Raw genomic sequence first — 27158 nt, forward strand, 5'->3', positions numbered from 1 at the left:
AGCCGAATATACGTGTGCGATCCACAAAGAAAGAATTAAGGTAGGTAGACCCTCATTTGACAGCTGAAGAATGGAAGGTTTAAGGCATAAATATGATTCTTACTGGCAGCAGGGTGCAGTCCCAGCGAGGCAGCCTGGTTGGCGGCGACCCTGAGCGTGGTGGGCGGCGGGTTGCGGCCGCCGAAGCCGAACAGCGCCGCCTGTGACCCTCAAGGGAAGGTGTAAGGTAGCTGGACGGTACTTACTGGCAGCAGGGTGCAGTCCCAGGGAAGCAACCTGGTTGGCGGCGACTGAGCGTGGCGGGCGGCGGGTAGCGGCCTCCGGAGCCGAACAGATGTATGCTATTCTCAAGGGTCGATTATAGAAAGAAGTAACGTAGCTAGATGAATCTTACTGGCAGCAGGGTGGAGTCCTCAAGAGTCGATTCAAGTAAGAAGTAACGTAGCTAGATGAATCTTACTGGCAGCAGGGTGGAGTCCGAGCGAGGCAGCCTGGTTGGCGGCGACCGAGTGTGATGGGCAGCGGGTAGCAGCCTCCGAAGCCGAATAGATGTACTTACTGGCAGCAGGGTGGAGTCCCAGGGAGGCAGCCTGGTTGGCGGCGACCCCGAGGGTGGTGGGCGGCGGGTAGCGGCCACCGAAGCCGAACAGATGTACTTACTGGCAGCAGGGTGGAGTCCCAACAAATAATCCTGGTTCCGAAGCCGAATATACGTGTGCGATCCACAAAGGAAGAAGTAAGGTAGGTAGACCCTCATATGACAGCTGAAGAATGGAAGGTTTAAGGCATAAATATGATTCTTACTGGCAGCAGGGTGCAGTCCCAGCGAGGCAGCCTGGTTAGCGGCGACCCTGAGCGTGGTGGGCGACGGGTTGCGGCCGCCGAAGCCGAACAGCGCCGCCTGTGACCCTCAAGGGAAGGTGTAAGGTAGCGTATGAAGAATGTAAGGTATATGACATAAATATGATACTTACTGGCAGCAGGGTGTAGTCCAAGGGAAGCAGCCTGGTTGGCGGCGACCCCGAGGGTGGTGGGCGGCGGATAGCGGCCACCGAAGCCGAACAGCGCCGCTTGCGCCTGCGCTTGGGCCTGCGCCGCCGCGCTCCCGCCACCGCCGCCGTCTCGGCCCCAGTATGCTGGAAAGAGAAAACGATATTAAGCCTTCAGGTTTAATTACTTGGTCCATTGGTAAGCTTTGAGCTGATTAGGGGCAATTATCAAACGTTGAGAAGAAACCTCTGTTTCAAAACTTACAAAAATACTCGTATTGTCATTGCCGAAGGAAGAAATTACAGTAATATTGATGGCATTATTACTGGATGCCTTACTTAGAACTCACGGAGTGATTTTTCACCTGTCACCTGTGTGCAACTCAACTGTGAATTGTGAACTAATGTTGCAGAGCTACGTCATTTCAAGATAAGATAAACTTGATCTTCCGAAAAACACCATCAGAGAAATATGACAAAGAGCCTGCCCAATAATCCAGCAACCTGTAATGTAATATTTATAGTTTCTTATGTGAAAATAGCGACATGAACCCATTTAATGCACCAGCCCCTTCCTAATAAAGTGTTACACTGTATCACATCAAGATAGTCACAATAACGCATGTTAAGTGCGATGATGTCAAGTCATCCTGTTAATAACCTGCTGATGCAAGGTCAAGATCAACCCTTATCTGGCTAAGGCCTGGGTCATGCTGATAAGAATAAAAGACATTATAAAAATGTTACGGATAATTATTTTATCGACTACAAGCCTAGTGTTCAGGGTGATGCGATAAAAGTATGTTCATAACTAAGTACTACATAAATAGTCAACTCCAATCGACTTATGCCCGTTTTCACCATCAAACCCTAATTTTAAGTGACCCCTATAGTAACACATAACAGGAATTTTGTTTTCAAAGGGGTTACTTAAAAATTAGATATTGATGGTGAACACTTGCTTTAGCAATCTTCCAATTCCAAACCAATACTATAGCCGAAGAGTTCGTTCCCACGGTGTCACGGTCCCAATGCAGGATCCCGCAAAACTGGACTGTCGTGTGAACACACAAATGTGTGTTTGAAATTCGAATAACAAATTCGAGGGAATCGGTTTTTTGCGGGATGCTGCAAACGGGAAGTGCCTGCATAAAACGGGTTGTCTCCGTGTGGACAAGCCCTAACATCGACACCAAAGTTTCTATGTACAGGGTTTTTGATTTTTCAATATTATTATAATGATTACACGTTAATCTGCTTAACACTATGGCATCGTAAGTAGTCGTATGGGGCCATTTTGCAAGAAAAATGACTATAATGTCCTGTCTGCGCTTCATACTCTTCATTAGCTTCATAGTGCAACACAACGTAATCAATTTCCTAGACTGACAGTAACTAATGACACAAATATGCATTAAAGTAATACGTTAATCATATACTTATTAATCAAACTTTTCCACTTAGCGATGAGAGAAACGCCCATCCCTTCCGGCCTTAGGTCTAAACGCATAACGTGAGTCATACACCGTTTGCAAGACACCTGACAAGCCATACTAGAGTTAAATTCAGTGGGCACGTCATTAAAGTGAAAAGCTCTTGTGTTGATCACCAAAAATTAGACTAAGAGCTAGTGAACGCCAGACCTACGTCTATATTGGGAGCATACGCTGACAAACTTTCAGCTTTTATAAAATGACGTAGGTCTGGTGTTCACCAGCTCTTAGTCTAAATCTGTTCTTATTTCGAATTGATTTAATGAAATTCGTTGTTGGATTTCACGACAGTAGGTAGGTAAGCTATCCCCGGGCCTACTCATTTGATTGGTTGGGTTTTGAAGGCGTGTTGCAGTACTGGGAGGGCAGTGTGGGAGCATCGGTGTTAGATCGGTTTGGTATGGGAAATCAGTTGGAAAATCTTAATACTCTGATTACTAATATTAGCCACGTTAACATTGTACTAAGCTGAATATGCTTACAGGACTATTCCCACCTCTCGTTCTCACCACTGCAACTCCTGTGTAGCCAGCATCTACAGCTTGACCGCCATAAAAACCCAACCAATGAAGGCTGCATATGCTTGTATTATGAGTGGGCTCACCAGCACCACAATAGTTCAGCGGCGGCGGGGTTCAAACCCGCGTTCCTCGAATGTCGAATCGACCAGTCCAACCCCTTCACCGTTCGGCTATTGACTTCAATTTTATTTATGGTTTCGTGGATTGGACCCACTGAATCCTTACCACGCTGTGGCAGTGTAGACGGGTGTCATAATTGCTATAAATAGGCTGACAATCGACACTGACGAATTGAGAAAGAAATTTATACTGAACAAATATACCTAATCAATATGTACATTATTTATATCACACTGAAATTATGTATGTATTCAGTGTTCGTGTAAAAACTTCATTTGGAATACTGAAAAGACATCGAATAAATATTTGCTTGGAACAGTGCAGTAAAGGAGTCAACAGCATTACACCCGAATTCACAAACGATGCTTGCTTAAGTGAGGCAGCAAATCGAACGCACAGCGTTGAATAGAGCTCCGTGATTGTTTCGTGTGTGACCCTGTACGTCCACGCGCGCTGTGAGACCTCATTGTAATATTTGTGTAACTTCGTTGTGGATAAAACTAGAAGGCTGAATTTTCATTAGCTATGCAGGCATTGTAAAGACACGGTATATTTAAAATTTCATTCAATTTGAACCAGTAGTTTAAGAATTATAACGGGTCAAAGTTACTTAATTTTGTCACTCACTGACTGACTCACTGACTGACTCACCGATCATCAAAATTCTATGGCACTTCTAGCAGACCTAGAAGCTTCAAATTTGGAATATAAGTAGTGTTTTGGTGTATGAATCAAGGAAAAACTAAAATATTTGGGGGCACGGTAGTGCAACCGCCAAGTCGAGTAAAATTTTTCAATTTCGGTCCAGTTTTCTAGATACATAACTGCTGTCTACAAAATACAAAAAGAAATGAGATCCCATCAAAAACAATACTTATCAAAAAAACCAAGTCTCGCAACTCAGTTGTTCTACGGTAAAAAGTTGTGAGATCCATGTAATACCAAGTCCAGGCCAGGAAATCTTTAACGTTTTACATAAATATATTGACTTGGCCATCGCATGAAAACACGTGTAAATTAAATTATTTAGTGCGATGGCCAAGTCAATAATCAAATAAAACTGGATCACTCAGTAAAAATACTGTATGACCCAAAGGTTGACTGAAAGATAATGCCATATTTTAAACTTGTATGTAGCATTAAATTCGTCTGTATTGTCCATCGCATTTCCCATATTATGACATTACTAAAATGCATTTAACGGTCATAGATGTCGCCAGTCCAATAATTTTTAGTAATCAATCTTGAACGGATTATCAAGGTACAAGCCAAGATACAGGCCAAGAGCTTCCGCCACCTTCCGCGTTGTAGATAAAAAAAGGTAATAGAGTTGAAAATTGAATGTCAAAGACAAGCGGGACCTACTGTCATCCTGCCTATAGTAGATGTCCTGATTAGAATTGAACAAAGAGTGAGTTACAACTGGACACATACTCACTAACCCACAGGCTCAGAATACAGTATTCTGAGCCCACAGGACAAAACCGCAATGCAGTGGCTGTAGTTTCGGGATCTATTGTCCCTTAAAAATGATATGTTTTGTTCGAACTTCGAAGTGACGAATGTTTTGGAGACTTTTGGGTTAACCTTACTATGAAATACCTACATTTGATGAAGTTTTTTTTGTTTTTATTTATTTTAGAAAACCAGGGTTTTACAATGTAATACAAGGTTTTACAAAGTGGTGCGTAAAATCCTTTTTCAGCATTAATATTATGTATGAATTGGATTCTAGTGGTGGTTGAAATTGAATTGGTGAATTGTCATTTGGTTTTGGACTATTCTAGGTTTAAACGGTTTAAATCTGGTGTGTTGTGTCATTTTTGATAGTTATTCTGTTGTAAGTTTGAAATTTATTTGGGTAGATTTCAAGATTTCAAAATAATTTAAAAAAAATTCTTGTCTTGAAAACAAGAGAAAACCCTTTTCACACAGAACAATTAGGCATCATCATTGTATTAATTTTGGCAAATAAACAGTGTCTTAACTGTACATACCTACCTACTTATCTGCTCTACAAATGCTACTCGCAATATCTGCACTATAAATGCTAAAATTACTTTTAAAACATAAAACAAACATGGTATTAACGTAAACGTTTAGCTCTTCTTACTTCAACAAATCTGTCGTTCCAAATATCTTGTAAAAAGAATCATCACACCTACTATTAACATTCTAATCGACAAATTTACGCACTCAAAACTAGACCTTAATCCCACGGCATACGTGCTATACCATGGATATAAACTGGGCGCTGGGGCAGTGACCTCGGTATGATGATGCACCTACATGTGTAGCCTTACTGTTCAGGTCATAAGGTTCATTTTGGTGTTGTATTGATGTATCAGTTCCGTGCATGGATGTACCATAATAATATCCTTAATGCTCAGGTCATAAGGTTTACTTTTGCATTGTATTGATGTATGTTCCGTACATGGTACATATCACGCGACGCGTCAGTTTGCGTTTTACGACAATAACTCGCGTTTTAGACTTGAAGATTATAGCGTTCTTCGAAATGGTCGATCGGCAACAACATGGCCGACATTTAAGCGACGGATACACTAGGGGACACATTTGTCCCCTGGCAAAAATCTGACATTTCAGACGACACCGTCAAGTTTTAGTGAGTACCTAGGTCCTTTTAATTTTCAAAAGGCAGGGGTAGCCTCACTTAAATTACTGGTCCCTCCGAGTAGGTATGCAATTTAATGCATTTGCAGACGAAAAAAAGGGAATTTAACGTTCGTATGCGGCGTTTGTTCCCTAATTTAGACACGTAAACAATGACAGCAGCAGTATAGTCAAGACAACCTCTCTAGGCAACATCCCTGAAACCAACTACTTACTAACTATGCCTGCAAAGTCCCGCAACATTGTCCCTTTGAACATCACGTAGGGTAATTGCGCCGGTTTTCCGTCCAGCTCCTGTTTTCGTCCATTTGACCTACTTGCCACAAACAAATACGGAAAATTAGAATACAAACCTAACTTTCCGTGCAAGTTTGGACTTGTTACAATCTAGAATATCTAAGTAACAGTTCTGCCTGCATGAAAATGTAATTTGACAAGTAATAACTCCAAAAAAATTTACGGAAGTTGCTGCTGCACACAGGTGAATGGAAAACGTCGTCAAGTTAGAAAAAAAACGTGCCGGTAGGGGACTTTCATGATATGTTTAATTACTGTTTTAGCTACTTTACGTAATGTTTTTGGCACGTATGTCTAATTATTAGCATAATAAACACTATTTTAAGGGTTTATTAAAGTTTTTGTATAGAAATCATAGATAATTAAGTGGACTAATACTAGCATAACAATTTTGCAAGATTTTGGTTTTCGTCCACGTGGACGGAAACCCTGACACCTAGTTAATATTTTTAATAATCATTTTACTTCAATGGACCTACAAAATACAATGTTTTTTCTTCCAATATGATCTTTATTGCTATTACATTAAACATTTTAGTTTACGTCCACTTTTTAACAGTGATAAACCCATAAAAACCGTTAAAAAGATGTGGACGAAAACAAAAAACAGCTTTAAACGTTGTTGTGTTTTCGTCCATGACGTCATGAGCAAGCACTGGGGTGGACGAAAACCAAAATTAGCTATTCCTGTAGATTAGTTTTCGTCCATTTGTCCTTCGACCTATTGCAATATTTTCCTAAATTTAGGTAAGAAACTTATTTAAATCTTTTTGATATCATTTGAAAGCTAACAAAATTACCTTTCAAATGATATACCACAATCCATAGTTACTGTATTGTAGAATTGGTTTTAAGTTAATAATTCAACTGCCCCCTTTTTCTACACAGTGGTCGAAAACTAGCGTACACTAGGACGAAAACTGATTTTTTTGGACGAAAACTAGTGAAATCGCCTCTTTTGCATAAAATATTTTTTATAAAAAAACCCGTGGTATTTACTTATTGTCATATAATATTAACGTAAAGTAGACTATATAAGGACTAAAATGACATATGATACATATGAGTAAGGGTATTTTAAGATATTAATTTCGCATCACAAAGTTGGCAACTCCGATAATTGGACGAAAACTAACGCACTTACCCTACTCACGTAGGCTAGGTAGTACCTATCTAGTAGTTCCGCAACATGTTGCTCTATTTCTCCCCTGGTATATCCGTGGCTTTAGTTTCGGCGTTGATGTTACTTTATGGCCAAAATCGTGGAAGTATTGTAACAAGTATCCTAAATTCAACAAAGATCATGTTTGTCTCTACATTTATAACAGTTATCGAACGTCAGCTAAAATTCCTTTCCTTTGAGTTTTATTTTACACTAGCGGCCGCCCGCGACTTCGTCGTACACGTGGATCCCGTTTTACCCCCCTTAGGGGTGGAGTTTTGTAAGATCCTTAGCGGATGTCTACGTCATAACATCTACCTGCATGCCAAATTTCAGTCCGATCCGTCTAGTGGTTTGGGCTGTGCGATCACTATATCAGTCAGTCAGTCAGTCACCTTTGAGTTACATATTTAGATTACTCATTATTTAAGTCATAAGTGGGTCATCTAAGTCCTTTGTATAACGTCATTAGGCAATACCTTTTGCAACGGAGCAAACGCATTGTACAGTCAACAATACATCGGACTATGCATTTTTCTTTCACCTATCAAATCAAAAAAGTTAAGTAGTATATCCGTTAAGCTAGCACCCATCACACAAGCATTAAGTTGCTTACTTTGGGGCTAGCTGGCGCTGTGTGAAATTGTCCAAAGATTTATTTATTTATTTAAATAGTTTATTCAGTACATATGACCTTTCCAGCGCGCTTATACCACTTCGGGACAACATATGGGCTGGTGCTGAGAAGAAGTGGCGGAAGAAACGAGTCACCTTTGTCAGCTATACTATTACCACTATACAGAGTGAAGTTACAATCATTGTCATCTATCCTTTTAATATAAGACTCTACTCATGATACATAGTAAATTCTCCGTATATGAGACAAATCCAATGAGTTTTTTGTCTTTATTTTTGTATAAGTGAGCTTTTATAGTTTTAAACGATTGTAGAGTCACCAGCAAACCAAACTAGACATTTTTGTTGCAAAATAAATATATTTCGAATTAAGATGCCACAGAGTTAGCTTGATGTGCTGTCATCTATCTGTTCGTTTCAGCCAAATGACGTCCACAGTTGAACAAAGGCCTCCTCCAAGGATTTCCATAACGTGCGGTCCTGCGCTGCCCGCATCCAGGCTCTTCCCGTGACCTTCACCAGATCGTCGGTCCACCTAGTGGGTTGTCATATGCACAAGGTTTTAATTATTGCTCTCTCTCACCTATTTTAACTCATTGGACTTGTCTCATATTTGGGGAACGTACTATGTATCATGAATTCATGAGTAAAGTCTTATTTTAAAAGGATGCCAATTAAATTTCACCCTGTATAAGACGCAGTTTTTAGGTTGGTGCTGTCCGTACTTTTATTGGCATAAGTGCATTCACAAATCATCACTTCAAAATGGCGGTTGCGTACATGCCCATTTAACCGACAGTCTTCGATGAAGACGAATTACGGAGCGGTTATAATTACCTATTGAATATTGATGATGATATGGAACAATAGAAGTAGGTTGGAGTAGGCTCGCTCGCTGCTTTAAGTTTATTACCCGACTGCGCCAGAAGGAGGGTTATGTTATTTGGAAATAGATTCTGTCTTCGCCTTCGTGAGTTTTGGTCTATCACAGAGTCTCTATCGCGTGGGTGACCTTTTTAACCGATTTCAAAAAAGTACGAAGTTCTATGCTCATTTGTATGTATTTTTAGCGATTACTCCGTTAATTTATTGTGGGCCGATTTTCAAAATTCTTATCTTAATCGATAGGTGGTCCCATTTTATCAACAAGTCAGATAAGAATAATTGTATATTTTAAAATAATATTACACGAGAAAGTTTGATGCCCTATCTATACAAACTTTCATCCCCTATTTCATCTACAGCTCTATTTTTGCGACGAAAAAGTACCGTTTAATATGACCTGTTCTTCTCCAAACTTTCAAAGTTAAATCTATTTTAAGATTTTCAGTCCAGTCTGCTTGTGACCACGGCTGCAGCATAGCAGAAACCTCAAGCCGTGAGTACATAATGTAACTCATTAATAAACATCGCGTTAAGACCTGTGTCTTTCTATTTTAGTTTAAATCTATTTCTTGTATACCCAATTTTATTCTAAAATTGGATCAGTGCAGCAGTGGTTAAACTTGAACATAAATTAAGACAAGCAGTGAGCCTCGTCAATTTCAAAAACGTTATCAAATAGGGTAATTGCGCCGGTTTTCCGTCCAGCTGCCGCCGACCGCCTCTGTGGTCTAGTGGTAAGACCACCTGCTTCAGACGCAGAGGTCCCGGGTTCGATTCCCAATGGGGGCAGATTTTTCTGTTCGGTTTGGTTGGTGGTAGGGCTTGTTCTAAGTCCGCCTGGCTAGCTACCACCATCTTACCTAAGTCTGTCGCCATAACAACAATGTTAACAGCATTGTTGTGTTCCGGCAGTTAGAGGTAAGATAGCCAGTTCCTCCGTGGTTGAGGGTTCCGGGTGAAGCTCGCTTCCACCTTCGGCCTGATCGTCACTTACCATCAGGTGAGATACAGGCCAAGAGCTTCCTCGTTGTGGATAAAAAAAAAAAGCTCCTGTTTTCGTCCATTTGACCGACTTGCCACAAACAAATACGGAAAATTAGAATACAAACCTAACTTTCCGTGCAAGTTTGGACTTGTTACAATCTATAATATCTAAGTAACAGTTCTGCCTGCATGAAAATGTAATTTGACAAGTAATAACTCCAAAAAAATCTACGGAAGTTGCTGCTGCACACAGGTGAATGGAAAACGTCGTCAAGTTAGAAAAAAAACGTGCCGGTAGGGAACTTTCATGGTATGTTTAATTACTGTTTTAGCTACTTTACGTAATGTTTTTGGCACGTATGTCTAATTATTAGCATAATAAACACTATTTTAAGGGTTTATTAAAGTTTTTGTATAGAAATCTTAGATAATTAAGTGGACTAATACTAGCATAACAATTTTGCAAGATTTTGGTTTTCGTCCACGTGGACGGAAACCCTGACACCTAGTTAATATTTTTAATAATCATTTTACTTCAATGGACCTACAAAATACAATGTTTTTTCTTCCAATATGATCTTTATTGCTATTACATTAAACATTTTAGTTTACGTCCACTTTTTAACAGTGATAAACCCATAAAAACCGTTAAAAAGATGTGGACGAAAACAAAAAACAGCTTTAAACGTTGTTGTGTTTTCGTCCATGACGTCATGAGCAAGCACTGGGGTGGACGAAAACCAAAATTAGCTATTCCTGTAGATTAGTTTTCGTCCATTTGTCCTTCGACCTATTGCAATATTTTCCTAAATTTAGGTAAGAAACTTATTTAAATCTTTTTGATATCATTTGAAAGCTAACAAAATTACCTTTCAAATGATATACCACAATCCATAGTTACTGTATTGTAGAATTGGTTTTAAGTTAATAATTCAACTGCACCCTTTTTTCTACACAGTGGTCGAAAACTAGCGTACACTAGGACGAAAACTGATTTTTTTGGACGAAAACTAGTGAAATGGCCTCTTTTGCATAAAATATTTTTTATAAAAAAACCCGTGGTATTTACTTATTGTCATATAATATTAACGTAAAGTAGACTATATAAGGACTAAAATGACATATGATACATATGAGTAAGGGTATTTTAAGATATTCATTTCGCATCACAAAGTTGGCAACTCCGATAATTGGACGAAAACTAGCGCACTTACCCTACCTACTACATCGTCAAACTAATATAACATCTATGACCCAATAAATAAAGCATATAATGCTATAGATACAGTCGGCCATACTTGTCAGACCGAGTGACGAAATGAGGTTATTTTCTAGTCTGAATTTGACCTTGACAGTTCAAAGCAGTTCAAGGTTAATTTAATGATAGACTGAGTCACAGTGTAAGTAGGACGGTAGGATCGATGTCCCGAGTCGGCCATTTTTGTTTGCTTTTGTCTCTGGGCGAGGGCAATCTCGTAGCGACTCTGGCTCTCTTTCAGCTCTCTCTTACGAGGTTTATACCTTTCTTTAACCGACTTCTTTCCATCTCTACTCTTTTCTTCCACTTTACAACAATGAGGGTTTTCGCGATTGAAAAATCCGCCAGATGGCAATACGTAGACGCGAGGTCAAAATTCTGCATGATTGGTTATTTTTGACATGACATTGACAGATATGTCAATATCCACCAATCACGCAGCATTTGGACCTCGCGTCTACGTATTGCCATCTGGCGGATTTTTCAATCGCGAAAACCCTCATTGAAGGTCGACGCGACGTTTAGCTCCAAACGTGATTCGATAATAGACAAGTCAGTGAGACGGGAGACCTAAATAATGTACCGAATATCTGGGCCGGCATATTAAGTTGCTTTTTATGTGGAGATTCTCTCCATGAGATGGACCGTACCTATTCCTTAAAACATGACAATGCCCACTAGAGCTTGGGAACGGTACACTGCAATAGCTTCTTTAGTGGTATATTATGGCATAAAATATGCTATAGGCTTAATCTTGATATAATCAATCTCAACCAGACAGGGCGCAGTACAGATGCAATTTATGATGGAACGAGCTTACCCAGAAGATGACCATTCACTCGAGCTCGAGCCTTGAAGACTAAGATCGTATAATTTTGGAAACACAAAGGCTGATAGGAAATTCCTGTGCCCTGCTGCGGATACTCCCCATTGGGACAATATACGAGCCTGTGTAACTTAGGTTGAAGGAATTTGAACTCTAAACTCACCCCCAAAGAGTCCAGCCGCGTCCAGCAGCTGGTCGGGGGCCGGCGGCTTGCCGGCAGCCTCGGCGCCCTCGCCATTCTCCTTGTCCATACCACGCCTGGAACAAGACAGAAATCAATTAATATAGGTACTCTTAAAGAAGCTCAGGAAAACCAAAGTAACCGACATAGCCCGCAGAATTGTCAAACTAAAATGGCAATGAGCGGGGCACATCACATAGCTTGTTTAGCAGTAGGCCTAAGATGCGCGCCACGATAAGCGGTTATCACGCCATTTTATCGATTTTCCCCATACATTTTGACGTCGATAAAAGTTATCACGGCGCGCATCTTAGGCCTACTGATGAAAGTTCTCGCGTGACATAAAACTGCTCGATAACGATTTTCACACGGACGAAGTCGCGGACACAGCTAGTCTTAAAAAAAAACTAAGCCTCTGATTTCTGAAATAGATTACCATTCATGTTTTCGTGTGTTCGTGTGTTTACTATTATTCTCACCGGTAAAAACATGGAAAAATAACTTGGAGTGGTTTTACCATGTAGTTCGACAGCAATAAAATTAAGTATTGCGAGATTGCGACATCTTATTTAATTTTAGGTGAGAGCGAATTTGCTACAAAAATCTAGACCGATCTGCTGTCAAGTCACATTTGCGAGTACATTATTACCTACCTACCTATCTAAGTTTTCAAAATATGAATGAATGAACTTTTAAATCCTAATTTTTCCCTCATTATCTTGCAACTCTTATGCTTATGCATTACTGCAAACAGAACAACACGCAAGTTCTTACCGTTTTCGGTAGGGGGCGCCACCCGGGTGGCCCATTCATGCCCGCCACCCCCTCATTCAAGTTGGGGGAGAGAGGGGAAACTTTTTAAATAAAAACATACATTAATGATAACGCCTGGTGTTTAGGGGAATATTATGTCAAAGGTCGCGCGTTCGATTCCCGCAGAGTAAAAATGAGTGTTGGCTGAATCCCATCTTGTTGGAATCTCTAGATATTTTATTCTGCTACTACTACTATGTATTTACAAAAAAAATGTGTTTTTAACCGTTGTCTAGTACCTACCCATAGTGGGCTTAGCTTTGCTTAGTTTGGAACTAGATACCTACAGTGTGTAATACCTGAGCATAATATTATTTAATAAATATTACGTTTCGCTTTGTGATCATCGCGAACGCGTTTGTCTGTCTATCCATCCAGTTTACAGTCACTCCTACACTATTAAAAAATACTTAATCAATTATGTGTATTTCCTAATGTTTAAAACGTGAAAACGTAACAGTTACGCATTCATAATATCTTATTTTAGCTAATATAGAACGTAACACCGAGTTACGCATTTATTTATAATAGTTAGCAATTTAATTATGACTATAAGAGAATTAATTCGATATCGATTACCTATGAGATCACCATGTCCATAATATTGAATGAAACAGTCACAAGCAAAACCGTTAACCGTAAAGTTTATCGAATATATTCTTAACCAACCAACAGTTCATTGATATGAATCATCAATTCCACGAAAATTTTATCGGATCCACTCTTGTATTAGTTTTAAAACGATCATTATTCATGCATGCAAGAAAAAAACGTAATAATATTTTTCTTCTTCTTAACCGACTGCGCTAGAAGCAGGGTTATGTTACTTATATAAGTTTTTAAAGACAATAACTTGGGTCTTGGAAACCTCATTTTCGCCAATGTCAAGTGTGCTTATTTATTGACAAAGAGAGATAATAATTTTTTGAACATTTTGAACAGGGATCAAACCCGCCATCTCTTACTTATTTCTTACTTAATTTACCTAACTCTACCCTGCGCCTTGTAGATCTAGGGAATAACATAGGATAGTTGTTATCCCGTTTTTTGAAAGGGATAAAGGTTAGTCTTTCTGTGACAGCCATAAAAAGCGGGCGAAACGGCGGGAAAAAGTGACGATAATTTAAAAAAATACAAATAAAAAATATTCACAACGAATATTTTCAAAAGTGATAAAGAAGCAAAAAAAATTCGGTACCAAGAAAAATAAGGGTTCCTTGTCAGGACTACGGAACCCTAAAAAGGTTTAACAAAGTTCAAGCGAGTTTTTTTTTCACTATCGCCCCAAGGTTACCAGGATAATGCAATAAGGAAGCGCCCACCCTCCCAGCCCAGCTGGTAGCGCCCCCTACGTAGTACGTACTCAGTACTTGAATATTATGTATGAGTCGGGTAGGTCGCGGCATGACGTCATTTTGCGTAAAATCATTGACGTCACACGGCGGTCATGAATGAACTTATTTACGGAATGTAGCTGAATTATGTGGCGTCTTATGTACTTTGGAATAGATGCTATTTTAGTAGTTTCATCGGTTGAATACTGTAAGAAAGAACTTGAATGAAAATCACGATGATAATTTATTTTTATGGAGTAGTAAGAATGAAATGTTATTTTATTGTTATTTTTTACGGTCTAACCTCTACTGAAACTACAGAAACTATAATAATATCCCGAATTCCGAGACTTCTAAGAGAACATACAACAGTTAATCACAAAAAATGTGCTGGTGACGGCAAAAAACTTTAATTCCTAGCGATAGTACACCACAAATTTTTCATTTGTTTTCAACTATAAGTAATGTACTTAATTAATCGAAACATCAGACTGATAAAAAGTAGCCAAGTTACGCAATTTAGTCGTGCTAATCAACCAAGAAAAAGAACTATTTCGTATCTTTACAACTGGTGAACAGTGAACTCTAGCCTTATAAGAAGTTTTATCTTACTAAGGCTAGAGATTGATTGATTTTCTTTGTGGTTCAGTGTATTTCAGTAGTTTTCTCGGATTCGGATCGAATGCAGTATCGTCCAAAAAGCATCGATTTGTAGTTGTGACTAAAATCGATTCTTAAATTTATACCACCATCGTGTAGGACGCTAATGATAGCAGTTTACGATTTGAGCGCTCTCCAAAACTATCGCAGCGTAATTTATGGCAGCGACAAGCTCAAACGCCCGCGCATTTGAAATCTCTAGTGTGACTACATTTGGTGACCATTAGTACTGTTTCTGGTGGATTCATAGATTGGATTTTTATTGAAATATAAATGTAGACATTTGAAATGAAATGAAAAAGTGCTAAGTATTATGAAAAAATAGGAGATTGCCTTCGTTGGATAAAGTGTTACATCAATATGAATAAATTTATAAATACTGTTTAAAACCCTTGAAAAAGAAGCTGACAAAAGTAACCGAGTTTCTAGCACTGAATTATCAGAATTTGGCATGCTTATCAATTGACTTTGACGCTGAACTTGGCTCCCATTTCCACATACTACGCCCGTTTTACACGGGCATTACTATGAGGTCTCACAGTGCGCGTGGACGCACAGGGTGACACGATCCAATCAACGCTGCGCATTCGATTTGCTGCTACACTTAAGCAAGCATAGTTTGTTAACACGGGCGTTAATGTTCTTGATCCAAACATAGCAAATTATTAATACCAAAAGTCTTTCTTGTTCTTCCAGGAGTCAAACCCAGGCACAGACCATTACATTTAATTTCCATTCAAGCTTATCTTACACTACAGCTCTTATAATAACTCATGTAAGTACCTACTTACAAAGTGCATAATCTTCCGGTTGAGAGACTGGCCATGGGAAAGTTGCTAGGTACTTGATGGTTGTTTCATTTTATGCTCGCGTTGTGAATGTTGTGATATAGATATAGCACTTATACAGGGTGGAAACGATAATTCTCACTCGATTATTTCTAAACTACAAGATATCGAAAATCTTGGTTACTTATCCTGAAAGTGCTTCACGAGCTCTATCAAACGGTATCAACAAATGTTACAGATTAAACTGAATCTATGCATAAATTCAATGTTACCAGCTTAATGGTCTCAATTTCAGCGACTAATTGAGTTTCAGTATAATAAATGCACAAACACTATCTAAGAAATGAAGATAGCTGGTCAGTCAGCCAGCGGTGACTTCATTTAATTTTGTCAGATATCTCCAGAAAATCTATTAGGAACATACCTATCAGAAAAACTTGATGCCAAACGTTTCACAGGCTATCTACTACTTATCTTGTTTCAGATAGGTTTAATATCTGGCAGATAAATAAGGTGATGACCTGTGATAACCGGACATCTTTACTGGGCAGTATCTTTCAAATTGTTAGATTGTTTTACACGTCAAAAAGGTACAAAAAATCAAACTGTCACTAAATAAGTTTTAGGCAGTACAAGAATCAGTAGTAGCTGAATTTGTTAATTGGTCAGCCTAATTGTAATGCAAACCACATCAAAACTCCAAGTATGGATGGAGCCTAGATATCCGTGTCTTAGAGACAAACCCATTCTGAGATATGACATAACTGAGACAGATACAGAAGGCTCGTTTGCCACTAGTGAGAAAACTATCATTTAAGCTTTAAAACGTGGGGCAAGGGCATCAATGTACTATCATCGATATTTGAGGTGATGATTTTCTAAAATAAATAAAATATAAAAAAGTTTTTGCAGTACACAGCATTCACAGCTGACGTTAAAGAGAGATGCAGGGTGCTTCTACCCTTGATTTGTTCTCTCGGTAGACGCTCACGGCCATTTGGCAATGATATGATAATATCGCGTTACCTTATTTATCTACAATTAATTCATTAATTCAATCTACAGTGAGTGATATAAGTGCAGATAAACTTAACGCTGTGCCATCTTTTGCGGTTACAAATTAAGCTAACAGCCAAACCAACGCGCAGTGATCGCCATCGCTGACGCGATCTGCATGCGTTGGTTTGGCTGAAGCGTTAAGAGGTGACTAGTTGATGCTATACATGACATTGTCAATCGAGTCTACTCAGCCATTTTCTCTTGTCATTGGTCACTGGTCACGCCAGTCGGCAGGTCGTCGACCCGCATTGTCCGATCGCCTAAGTATAGCAGATTTAGAAACCGAACTCGCCGTGAGAACCGAATCGACATGGAGGTTTTAATTATCACGTTCTACTGGTTTCCAAAGATTTGGACGTCATTTTTTGTTTAGTGTCGTTTTGTCAAGTTTTGTCGCTAGGACTATTAGTTATTCTGCTGTTTTTAAAGTTCTTGGAATAGGTCAATGAAGGAAGAACACTAAATATTTAGCGTAGATGATAGTAAAAATTTTGTGCCAAACGAGGAGAGCCGACTCGAAGTGACGTTTCAAGTGAGCCAGAATGGTCCACTTAAGTTGCCTCACTTCTTGCGCGTATTATCTTCTATCAAGGCTTTATTAATCTATGGATAGGACAAAGAACAATAATAACTGTGGACAGTTTAAATTTTATGGAGGCCAAAAATACTGTCGAATCCTCAGATCAAAGCCTTAATTTTTTATTAAATCTTTTTTTATTAAGTCTAGAAAACTAAAATTCTAACTAGAAACTGAACTGAAAGTTTTAAAGACCAAGGCAATTATGAAAATGCCTACATGTGAAATGATTTTAAATAACTGCCACCTAGAAATATGTATTACCACTAGTTACACAAGGTACCTACTAAGTAAATAATCAATAGCTAAGAATAGCTTGTTCAACTGAAGCGTGCTTAGATCTGTCTCTTCAGCAAATTCAATAACCAAATACCTCAAGTAAAACGTGTTATATAACCCAGTTTGAGTGATTAGACATCACCAAGCCACAGTTAAAGATTGAGCAGTAAGGCACCGGGACTATACCCACCTCTCGTTCCCACTACTGCAACTCCTGTGTAGCCAGGATCTACAGCTTGACCGCCAATAAAAACCCAACCAGTGAAGGTCAAGTTTGTCGGGAGAAAGTTAAACTGTCATTGGACCAGCAAAGAATTTAATCAGAAGAACATTAGGAGTTCGAAGTTAAGGTGCAGTAGGGCAAGTCCATATACACCGGCAACGTTAATTCAGGGCAACACGAGTGAACTGTGCTCAGTTTCAAAATGTGATATTTTAGTGATCCTAGATGACCCACAAATAAACATAATTAATCTACTTACAAAACCTAACAATCATTGAAATCATTGATGCGTAGTAGCAGTCCGATAACTGACAGTAAACTGACTGGGTATTCAATGCATAAACGGACTCTTTAGAGATGCTGTATTAAAATAATGTTTCAGTAAATTATAGGGTTTGGTAACTTCCAACGCCAAATTAAAAACCATAAGAGTTAACCTACTGTGTTAAACTTTATTGTGTCTGTGCCATTGAAACAAACAACTGTGCCCTACTTCTGGAATGATCGAAACTGATGCACATCTTGCACTTTGAATCGATGCATCGGATGTTCAAATCGATTCAATTGACTTACCGATCGCTGTTGTCATCATGAGCGTTTGTACTCTGTACAGTACATCTTTGTTTTAACCGGTAAAAATGACAAAGGTAATGCTCCAAACAGTGGGAATGTGAAAATGTGTCAGTAATCATAATAAAAGAAAGAAAGAAAAAACATTTATTTGGAACATATCAAAAACAAAGACTACTGAGAAGAAAGATTAGGTCAGAAGGCAGATTGGATTAGTTGCCGGTTCAAATCCCTCTGGGGACAATGTTTTTAGATGTAAAATACCTTAAAGCCTATACCCGTCTGTTGTCATGAACAACATACATACATAGTAACATATTAATGTATTATTTAAGTTACCTGTAACTGTATAATACGAGTATAACAACTGTGTCAACTAACAGGCAACTGTTTGGGGACAGGTGTGACATTCGGAACAATTGATTGATTTAATTGAGCAGTGCACAAGCGGTAGGTCGTGGGTTCGATTCCCACCTTAGGCAGTTCGACTTTTTCAAGTTATTTATAATTTAGTTAGTACACAAGTAGATAATATAATAATCAACTCTTAGCTCGAACTACTAGTTAAACTAGTTATATACGGATGTTCTTCAGAAAGTACATCAATTAAACCAGAGGCGGGGCAAGACCTAAATTTGATGTGGGCAAGACAGATTTCGCGAGGCCTTGTTCTGTGGCGACTAGGGCTTGAATACCGGAATTCCGGAATTTCGTAACTCCGGAATTCCGGATAGGTTTTTTCCGATATTTCAATTCCGGAACTGAAGCCAATAACGTATTCCGATATTGAAATTTTTCATAAATTATTTTAAGTTTTCAAAATGATTATACCACGGTCACCTAACCTGTTAATAGCTCAACCACAGGATAGTTCCACCAAGAGCTAAGCTAACTCGACAATATATCGAAGATATCCCGGACATCAGCCTATACGAGTTTAGGATGGCTCTCATACAACTAAAAAACAACAAGGCACCGGGTGATGATGGAATAACCTCGGAGCTTCTGATCGCGGCGGGTGGAAAACCGATACTGAAAGTTCTTCAGAGACTCTGTAACTTCGTCTTCTCCAGGGAATAATGCCAGAGGCATGGAACAGAGGCGTAGTGGTGTTTTTCTTCAAGACAGGGGTAAAAGTCTTATTAAGGAATTACAGGCCCATCTGGGTTCTGAGTCATGTCTACAAGCTGTTTTTGAGAGTCATCACGAATAGTCTCGCGCGTAGGTTCGATGACTTATAGCCTGTCGAGGAAGCCGGTTATCGAAAAGGTTAACAGTACCATATACCACATCTATACGCTACGGCAGGTATTACAGAAGACCGAAGAGTCTAACTTGCCATTATGACTGGCGTTCTTGGACTATTAGAAGGTCTTTGAGCCTGGCTGAGCACGAGGGCGATTCTATATTACGTTATAATACGTCGAATCCAACTCGGCTGGGGAGCGTACGAGAAACTACATAACATCTTTTCAACCAAAACACCTCAGTACTCAAAGACAAAAGTCTACAATTAGTGAGTGTTACCAGTAGTGATGACATTATGTTTTGAAAACGTGGCCTCTCACTATAAATAGGCCTTATAATAAGCTCAAAGTTGCACAGCGTGCTATGAAGAGGGCTAATGCTCGGTGTTTCTTTTCGAGATCGAACCAGAAATGTGGAGATTACTACAGTCGCCTGACATAGCGGTCGGATTTGCAAGCTGAAGTGGCAATGGGCAGGGCACATAGTACGTAGAACAGACGGCCGATGGGACAAGGTCCTGAAGTGGATGCCACATACGTGTACATGTTTGTCGGGTGGCGCTTTCTTTTTTTAACCAACTCCGGAACTAGTTCCGGAATTCCGGAGTTGAGTGCCCAATATCGGAAATCAGTTCTGGAATTGAAAACTATCCGATTTTGCAAGCCCTAGTGGCGACCTGAAGACGGATTTTATGAAATAATAAAAAAAAGGGTCAAAGGTCTATACATTGACAGTTTCTGATTTCTTGATTCAGTGATTATTTTTAAAGGAATATTGCGCCAAAGAATAATGTTCGTCACTTAAAACCGTGTTGTTGCTTAATTTTGTGTCTGATTATGGCTGAATTTGTTTGGAAAAAAATATATTTTTATTTTTAACTACATTGTTTAGCTATCAAGAATTTATATTTAATAGTCAATGTTCGTATTGTGATATTGTCATCTCCACCTTGTATACATTTTTTCAAAATTTTTGATGCGCGAGGCCCCTTGTACCGCGAGGCCGTAGGCGGTGGCCCACGTCGCCTACGCCTTACGCCGCCTCTGAATTAAACATAGATATCTCATTAAAAATCAAGAAGACAAATTCCTTTTTCCCATTAACTTTTTCTGTCCCCGTTATACCATACAGACGACGTTACATCAAGACAAACTGTGACATTATGTAGCTGTTATAAGTGCTAATTTGGTACAATATATTTGGCTAATAAGTATTGCTGCTGACTGTACTGTTTACACTTTTATAAGTAACTAGCGGCTGCCCGTGACTTCGTACGCGTGGATCCCGTTTACCCCCTACCTCCTTAGGAGTTGAATTTTGCAAAATCCCGTCTTAGTGAGTTACCTAGCTATGTTCTAAATGGAACCCCCATGCAAAATTTGCGACTCCTTGCACTTGTATTTAGTTACTGAGATTTCGTGATGAGTGAGTCAATCAGTGACCTTTCTCTTAGAAGACATATCAGGTTCAACAATGTCCATAATAAATCTATGTTCGTTGTAGTATTTCATTTCTGATTTGTGTTTTATAATTACGAATGTAAGGTCTGTTTTGCTATGCTATTCGTGACATATGGTGTGCATGTAAGCATTAGCCGGTTTCTATAAAAGTAGGTGTTAGTAATGCCGGTAACGATATGGAAGCTAAGCTATATTAAGCTATATTGTCAGCATTACAAAATCTTTACAAAAAAAATCCATTTTTTAGCATTACAAAATCTTTGCAAAAAAAAATCCAATTTGGTAACGATTGAATTTGCGACATTAACAGCTAAATGATTTCCGTATTTTCAGTTTTATCTATCGCCGTCGCTCATTCCAGCATCTCTTTAATTATGAGACGGATAGATGGTCGAAATAATACTATATTATTTAATAACTTTCCCCCGGAAAAAACTTGACTCACTGGTTGGGTTTTTGGCGGTCAAGCTGTAGATCCTGGCTACACAGGAGTTGCACTTTGCAGCGGTGGGAACGAGAGGTGGGAATGGTCAAAATATTTAATATAGTAGAAGCAGCGCTAGAGAATAGGTTAGTTATGCAGTGGAACACTGGCTTTATCGAGCTGCGATTATTTAACCAATTAAGGCTCGGTATATTCAATGTAACAATCTTATCGGTTTTTCTCATTTTAAAGGCGTGTAATGGGATTTTTAGAAATAAACTTTGTCAGGTTTGTAAGTGTTATGGATTACTGGCATTTCTATCTAAAACTCTATATGTATGTATAACATACAAACAAAACTCTCTAAGTGGGTAGCTATGATGTAATATCAAACAGAGAACGGGCAGTAGCTCTCTCTGAAAAACATCAATCTTTTAAACTGCGATCTCTAACCCGCCTGCCAAGCGTGGGGATTATGGCAAAACCCTCCACTATAGTGGAGAAGGCTCATAGTCAGCAGTGGACTGTAAAGGGCTGTTGATGATGATGATGATGGGTAGCTATAACACCATTAAAAAAACATTGTGTGTTCCGGCAGTTGGAGGTTAGATAGTCAGTTCCTCTGTGTTTGAGGGTTCCGTCCGAATGAAGCTCGCTTCCACCCTTCGGCCTGATCATCACTTTTACAAAGACATACACGCTTTTGCTATTATAAATACATACGGGCGAACCAGTAAGAAGAAGCTAGTATGATAATAAGAAGAGAATGGTTAATTTAATAGAAGTTGAAAGAGCAGTCGCCCGGCAAGCGGAAGGTCGAGGGTTCAATTCCCGCCTTAGGCAGTTCGATATTTTCAAGTTATTTATAATTATCCAATTAGTTTGAGATGCATCTCTTAATGCTAAAAATTAAATAACTATAAAAGAAAGAAGTTCCGAAAGTGGGTTCCATTTTTATGTAACTTGTAATTTTAGAGTTCTTTTTAGTCACCAACCGTTTTCTCTTTCTTTTTCTTTCTTTGTTGTCTTTTTATACGCTTCAACAACATTGATACGAAGGTAAAATAGAAAGAAATTAAATAAAAATAGTCCATCATCTGTCGTATTAATAGATCTCTCTAGACACAAGAAATACAAAGGAAATACAAATCTAGAAATAAGCTGTTAATAATATCTTTTGATCTTTATTATTATCGCCATTTAAGGTATCTGTATCCTTCGTTATGTGCAAGTATTGGAAAACTATTTCTATAAATACTGAATCTATAAATACAATGTAAAGGTCACTGAATAAGCAAGAATATTCCAGAACATTTTGATGTACAAAGCTTAAAGTTTTGGTAAGACGTCACAAGGTATTTTCGCGACAATGCCGAATTTAAGTCTTAATAAAAACTTATAGTAGTCTTTTTTGCTTAGAAATATAAGGTAGAGATAATAATGATGACAGGATATTCCAGTTAAGATGATGAATGAATATGTAAATGAATGGGGAACAACTTTTTTTTACAGAGGCGTGGAGGGGTTAAAAATAATAAAGTTAGGATAAGAACTATCCTGTTTACCCTGGATCTAAAATTAATTATAGGTAGGTAGGTAGGTAATTAAGGGTAGAAATAAGTATGGATAATATTATGAACAGTTATCTAAACACTGTGACATCTTTTATTTATAGTTTTAACTAGCCGCCCGCGAGTTCGTAAGCGTGGATCCCGTTTTACCCCTTTAGGGGTGGAGTTTCGTAAAATCCTTTCTTAGCGGATGTCTACGTCATAACATCTACCTGCATACCACAGTCCAATCCGTCCAGTGGTTTGGGCTGTGCGTTGATAGATCACTATGTCAGTCAGTCACCTTTGAGTATAGGATCGGTTTTGCAATAAAAGTATGTCTATAAGTATGTGCTTTAGACTGCACATGCTATACATCATCATCTGTTATTCTGTCACCTCCGTTTAAAGTAACGACACGGCTACTGTTACCTACCGTCCGTTATGTCAAAGATCAAACGTTAACGATCCAAGTGGGCCGGCGGACGTTACGTAACGAACGACAAGTGTGCGCCGACGTTTATAACTCGATATACTTACGCTTTGATACGGAAGAAGGACATCTACTAATAACATAAAGGTGAAGAGTTTGTTTGAAAGGGCTAATCTCAGGAACTACAGTCCCTTTACTTTAGTTAGACAAATGGCAAAAAATTACAGTTGTAATGTCGAAAGATGGTCGAAAAGCCTTTGTTGTATAGTTACAACGGATTCGATTCGATCAAAAAGTTGTCTAGACCTACTACCCTACTAGACAGACTTGATAAATTATTTTTGTGTTGGATAGCCCATTTATCGAGGAAGGCTTTAGGCTATACCTAACCATCATCCTACAGCCAATAGGGGCTAATATTTCAAACTATTTTCATACTACGAAATCGCGGGCACAGCTAGTTTATTCTATGTAATATGAGGAGAAAAGCATCGCCAATAGAGTGAAGAATAGCGCCAAGACTACGTGATATATTTCTATGTTAGATGTTAGGGACGAAAACAAAATCGGTTTCTCGGTAATATCCTCTATGATCTATGTCCTCTCATTACTCCTCACATCTCACCAGAGACACCCGGAGTCTATTGGATATTCTACTATGGATGTTATTATCTCATTTAAAAACTACATAACTGCTTTAAACGTGTGATATAAAGTATGAAACCGGGGGATTTTGTGATAATTGATAAATATCGTCTCAAATAGAGATCGATCTATCTCAGTATCTTTTACATTAAGTAGTTACATTACCATGCAATTTAATCCTTTATACGGCAGTGGGAATATAGTTCCCACTATATTTTGAACTTTATTCCCTCGTCTTAAGGTTCAAAAACAATAAAAAATTGGACTCATTTTGCCCTTATACAGTGTGTCCGGGCATGTAGTGATCAAACTTTATGGGCCAAATCTAGGGACAATTTTATCGATAAAAATACTTCAAATTTGGGGCTTGACCCATTTATCGCAAAATTACAAGGATTTAAGTTTTTATTTTTTTGTTTTCACCTCTTCCTTCAAAAACAAGTGAAAGCGTGGGTAGCTTAACATTAATAAGCAAATGTTTTATATCATGCGATAGTCAATAAAATTATCTATTAGAAAAAGTAGAAAACAGATACAAGTTTCATACATTTTAAGGGAGTAAGAATGGATTTAATTAGAAAAAAACATGACTTTTTTCACTTCTTTTTCAGTTATTTTCCAACACAAGAAAAACCAGGTCGTTAAGGTATGTTTTATTTGCATTGTATTATTAGTATTTGAGCTATTCTACAAAACGAACGTAAATTTATTAGTCTACGTTTCGTTTTGTAGAATAGCTCAAATACTAATAATACAATGCAAATAAAACATACCTTAACGACCTGGTTTTTCTTGTGTTGGAAAATAACTGAAAAAGAAGTGAAAAAAATCATGTTTTTTTCTAATTAAATCCATTCTTACTCCCTTAAAATGTATGAAACTTGTATCTGTTTTCTACTTCTGCTAATAGACAATTTTATTGGCTATCGCATGATATAAAATTTTTGCTTATTAGTGTTAAGCTACCCACGCTTTCACTTGTTTTTGAAGGAAGAGGTGAAAACTAAAAATTAAAAACTTAAATCCTCGTAATTTTGCGAGAAATGGGTCAAGCCCCAAATTTGAAGTATTTTCATCGATAAAATTGTCCATAGATTACGCCCTTAAAGTTTGATCACTACAAGCCCGGACACACTGTATATTTTCTGTTACCATGCAATTTAATCCTTTATACGACAATGGGAATATGGTTCCCACAAAAAAAAAGTTAGCTTTATTTATATTGACGGACGATTATGTACCTATGTATAACTAGATAAATAAATCAATAACTAGATCCTTACCGTTATCCGTAGCTATCATTCAGGAGCTCATGAGCCGGGCCGCCACTCGGTCACTGTCACGCATCGTGTCACTTCATGTCACTTCACTGGTCACTGCACTCACACTTCACTGCACTAGCGCATGGCGCCTCCAATTTTGTACCTGGAACAAAAGAGGGTTTAATTAGTTTTCATCTTTGATTATGTGTATGTGATGCTCCCCAAAAGATACTGCACTAGCTAATGAATGCAGACCTAGGAGGCGAACTGTAAGGAAAAAAACAGTGGCGATCACAATAGATCGATGCCGGTCGCAGTGATAGGTACTGGGACTTTATACAGGGTGTTAGGTAAATGGGTATATGAGCCGACACTAGCCCATGTTAACGTGGTCATATAAATGGTATGGTGAAGTCAGAAAATGGATATCTTCATTTTAATTATTTTATTTTTCATACAAATTGGATTTTATAAAATTAATTTTGTATGAAAATAAAAATAAAAAAATGATGATATCAAATTTCTGACTTCACCATACCATTTATATGACCATGTTAACATGGGCTAGTGTTGGCACCCATTTACCGAACACCCTGTAGAACCAGAATAGCTGCTCAACTCAACCAAAAAAAAGTGTGTGTCTGTGTTGTATGTGTTTCTACCTATAGTACGATTGGGTCTGAAAAAAGAAAGAAAGAAAGAAAGAAAAATTTTTATTCAGTACTATCGACAATACACTTTGGCCGTAATTTGCCAAAAAACATGAATTTTCATTGAATAATCTTTACTTTTGCCCGCAACTTCAATTCTATCAAAAATTGACTCGCATGCGTGTTTAATTAAAACACTTAATTTTTTATCAAAAGCTTAAGCAGGTACATGAGAAAATATGTTTGATTCTCCATATAACCTCCCCCCACCACCATTCATTTGGTAGGGATATTTGGGATAAAAACTATTCCATGCTCTTTCCAGAGACTTAAATAATCACAATTTTAATTGGATCAACGATTTTGTAGGAGTTGAAAGGACAGACAGTAACTTTCGCATATTGATATTAAAATGAGGAAAATCCTTAGTTGTGTACTGAAGTACAAATCAAGAGACTCGGCCATGATTGCATTATAATGTTCGCACGATAAAGGAAAACGGTACGGATTCGATTTCCTGTGCATGAATATTACCATAATTTGAAATGTAAAATTCAATGATCAATCGATTGCATGTTACTTTGCAATCTACTTTTTTGCCAGTTCTGTGAATTTCTAGAAGATAAGACAAAAAACCAGAAGCTACTTACGACAATCAAGAAGATTATCAATAGAAGATTTTCAGTGTCCCGAAAAAAACCGAACGATTCGAATTTTTTTTTAGTATTAGAATTTCAAAAACACGTGTGTTCACACGAGAGTCCAGTTTTGCGGGATTCTGCCTTACTGGATGCCGTGGGAAAGAGCCCTTACGGTCGTATTCACATACATTACTATGAGGTCTCACAGTGGGTGTGGACGCATAGGGTGACAATTTCACAAACAAACCAATCACAGAGCTGTATTCAACGCTGTGCGTTCGATTTGCTGTTTCACTTAAGCAAGCATCGTTTATGAATACGGGCGTTAGACACACCGAAATTCGTGCTGGCGATTTCGCGGGTTAGAGCTGAATTCTCATAAAAAATCCAAAATCCGATTTTACAACTCCCATTGACGGTTTTGTACAAAATTAATAACGTCCAAATGAAACGTATTCAATAACAGTTGACCAAATCACCGACATTGTTCCCGACAATAGAACGACCCTGCAGGGCACTCTCATTCCTCACCCCTTTCTGTTGTCCCTTTCACACT

At 38.4% G+C, this 27158-nt stretch overlaps 1 protein-coding gene across 1 annotated transcript in view; it reads right to left on the reverse strand.

Moving 5' to 3' along the window:
* Nucleotides 1-27158, reverse strand: part of LOC114365431 (uncharacterized) — an 80042-nt gene that overhangs the window by 21246 nt on the left and 31638 nt on the right. The window contains exons 2-4 of the mRNA XM_028322008.1: nt 25333-25474; nt 11969-12063; nt 975-1136 (exon numbers count right to left, since the gene is read on the reverse strand). Of these exons, the coding sequence (XP_028177809.1) occupies nt 975-1136; nt 11969-12056 (250 nt within the window). The 5' untranslated portion in view covers nt 12057-12063; nt 25333-25474. The remainder of the gene's footprint in view (nt 1-974; nt 1137-11968; nt 12064-25332; nt 25475-27158) is intronic.

This window comes from Ostrinia furnacalis, unplaced genomic scaffold (genome assembly GCF_004193835.3).
Source record: "Ostrinia furnacalis isolate ACB-3 unplaced genomic scaffold, ASM419383v2 OfSCF7590, whole genome shotgun sequence".
Taxonomy (NCBI): domain Eukaryota; kingdom Metazoa; phylum Arthropoda; class Insecta; order Lepidoptera; family Crambidae; genus Ostrinia; species Ostrinia furnacalis.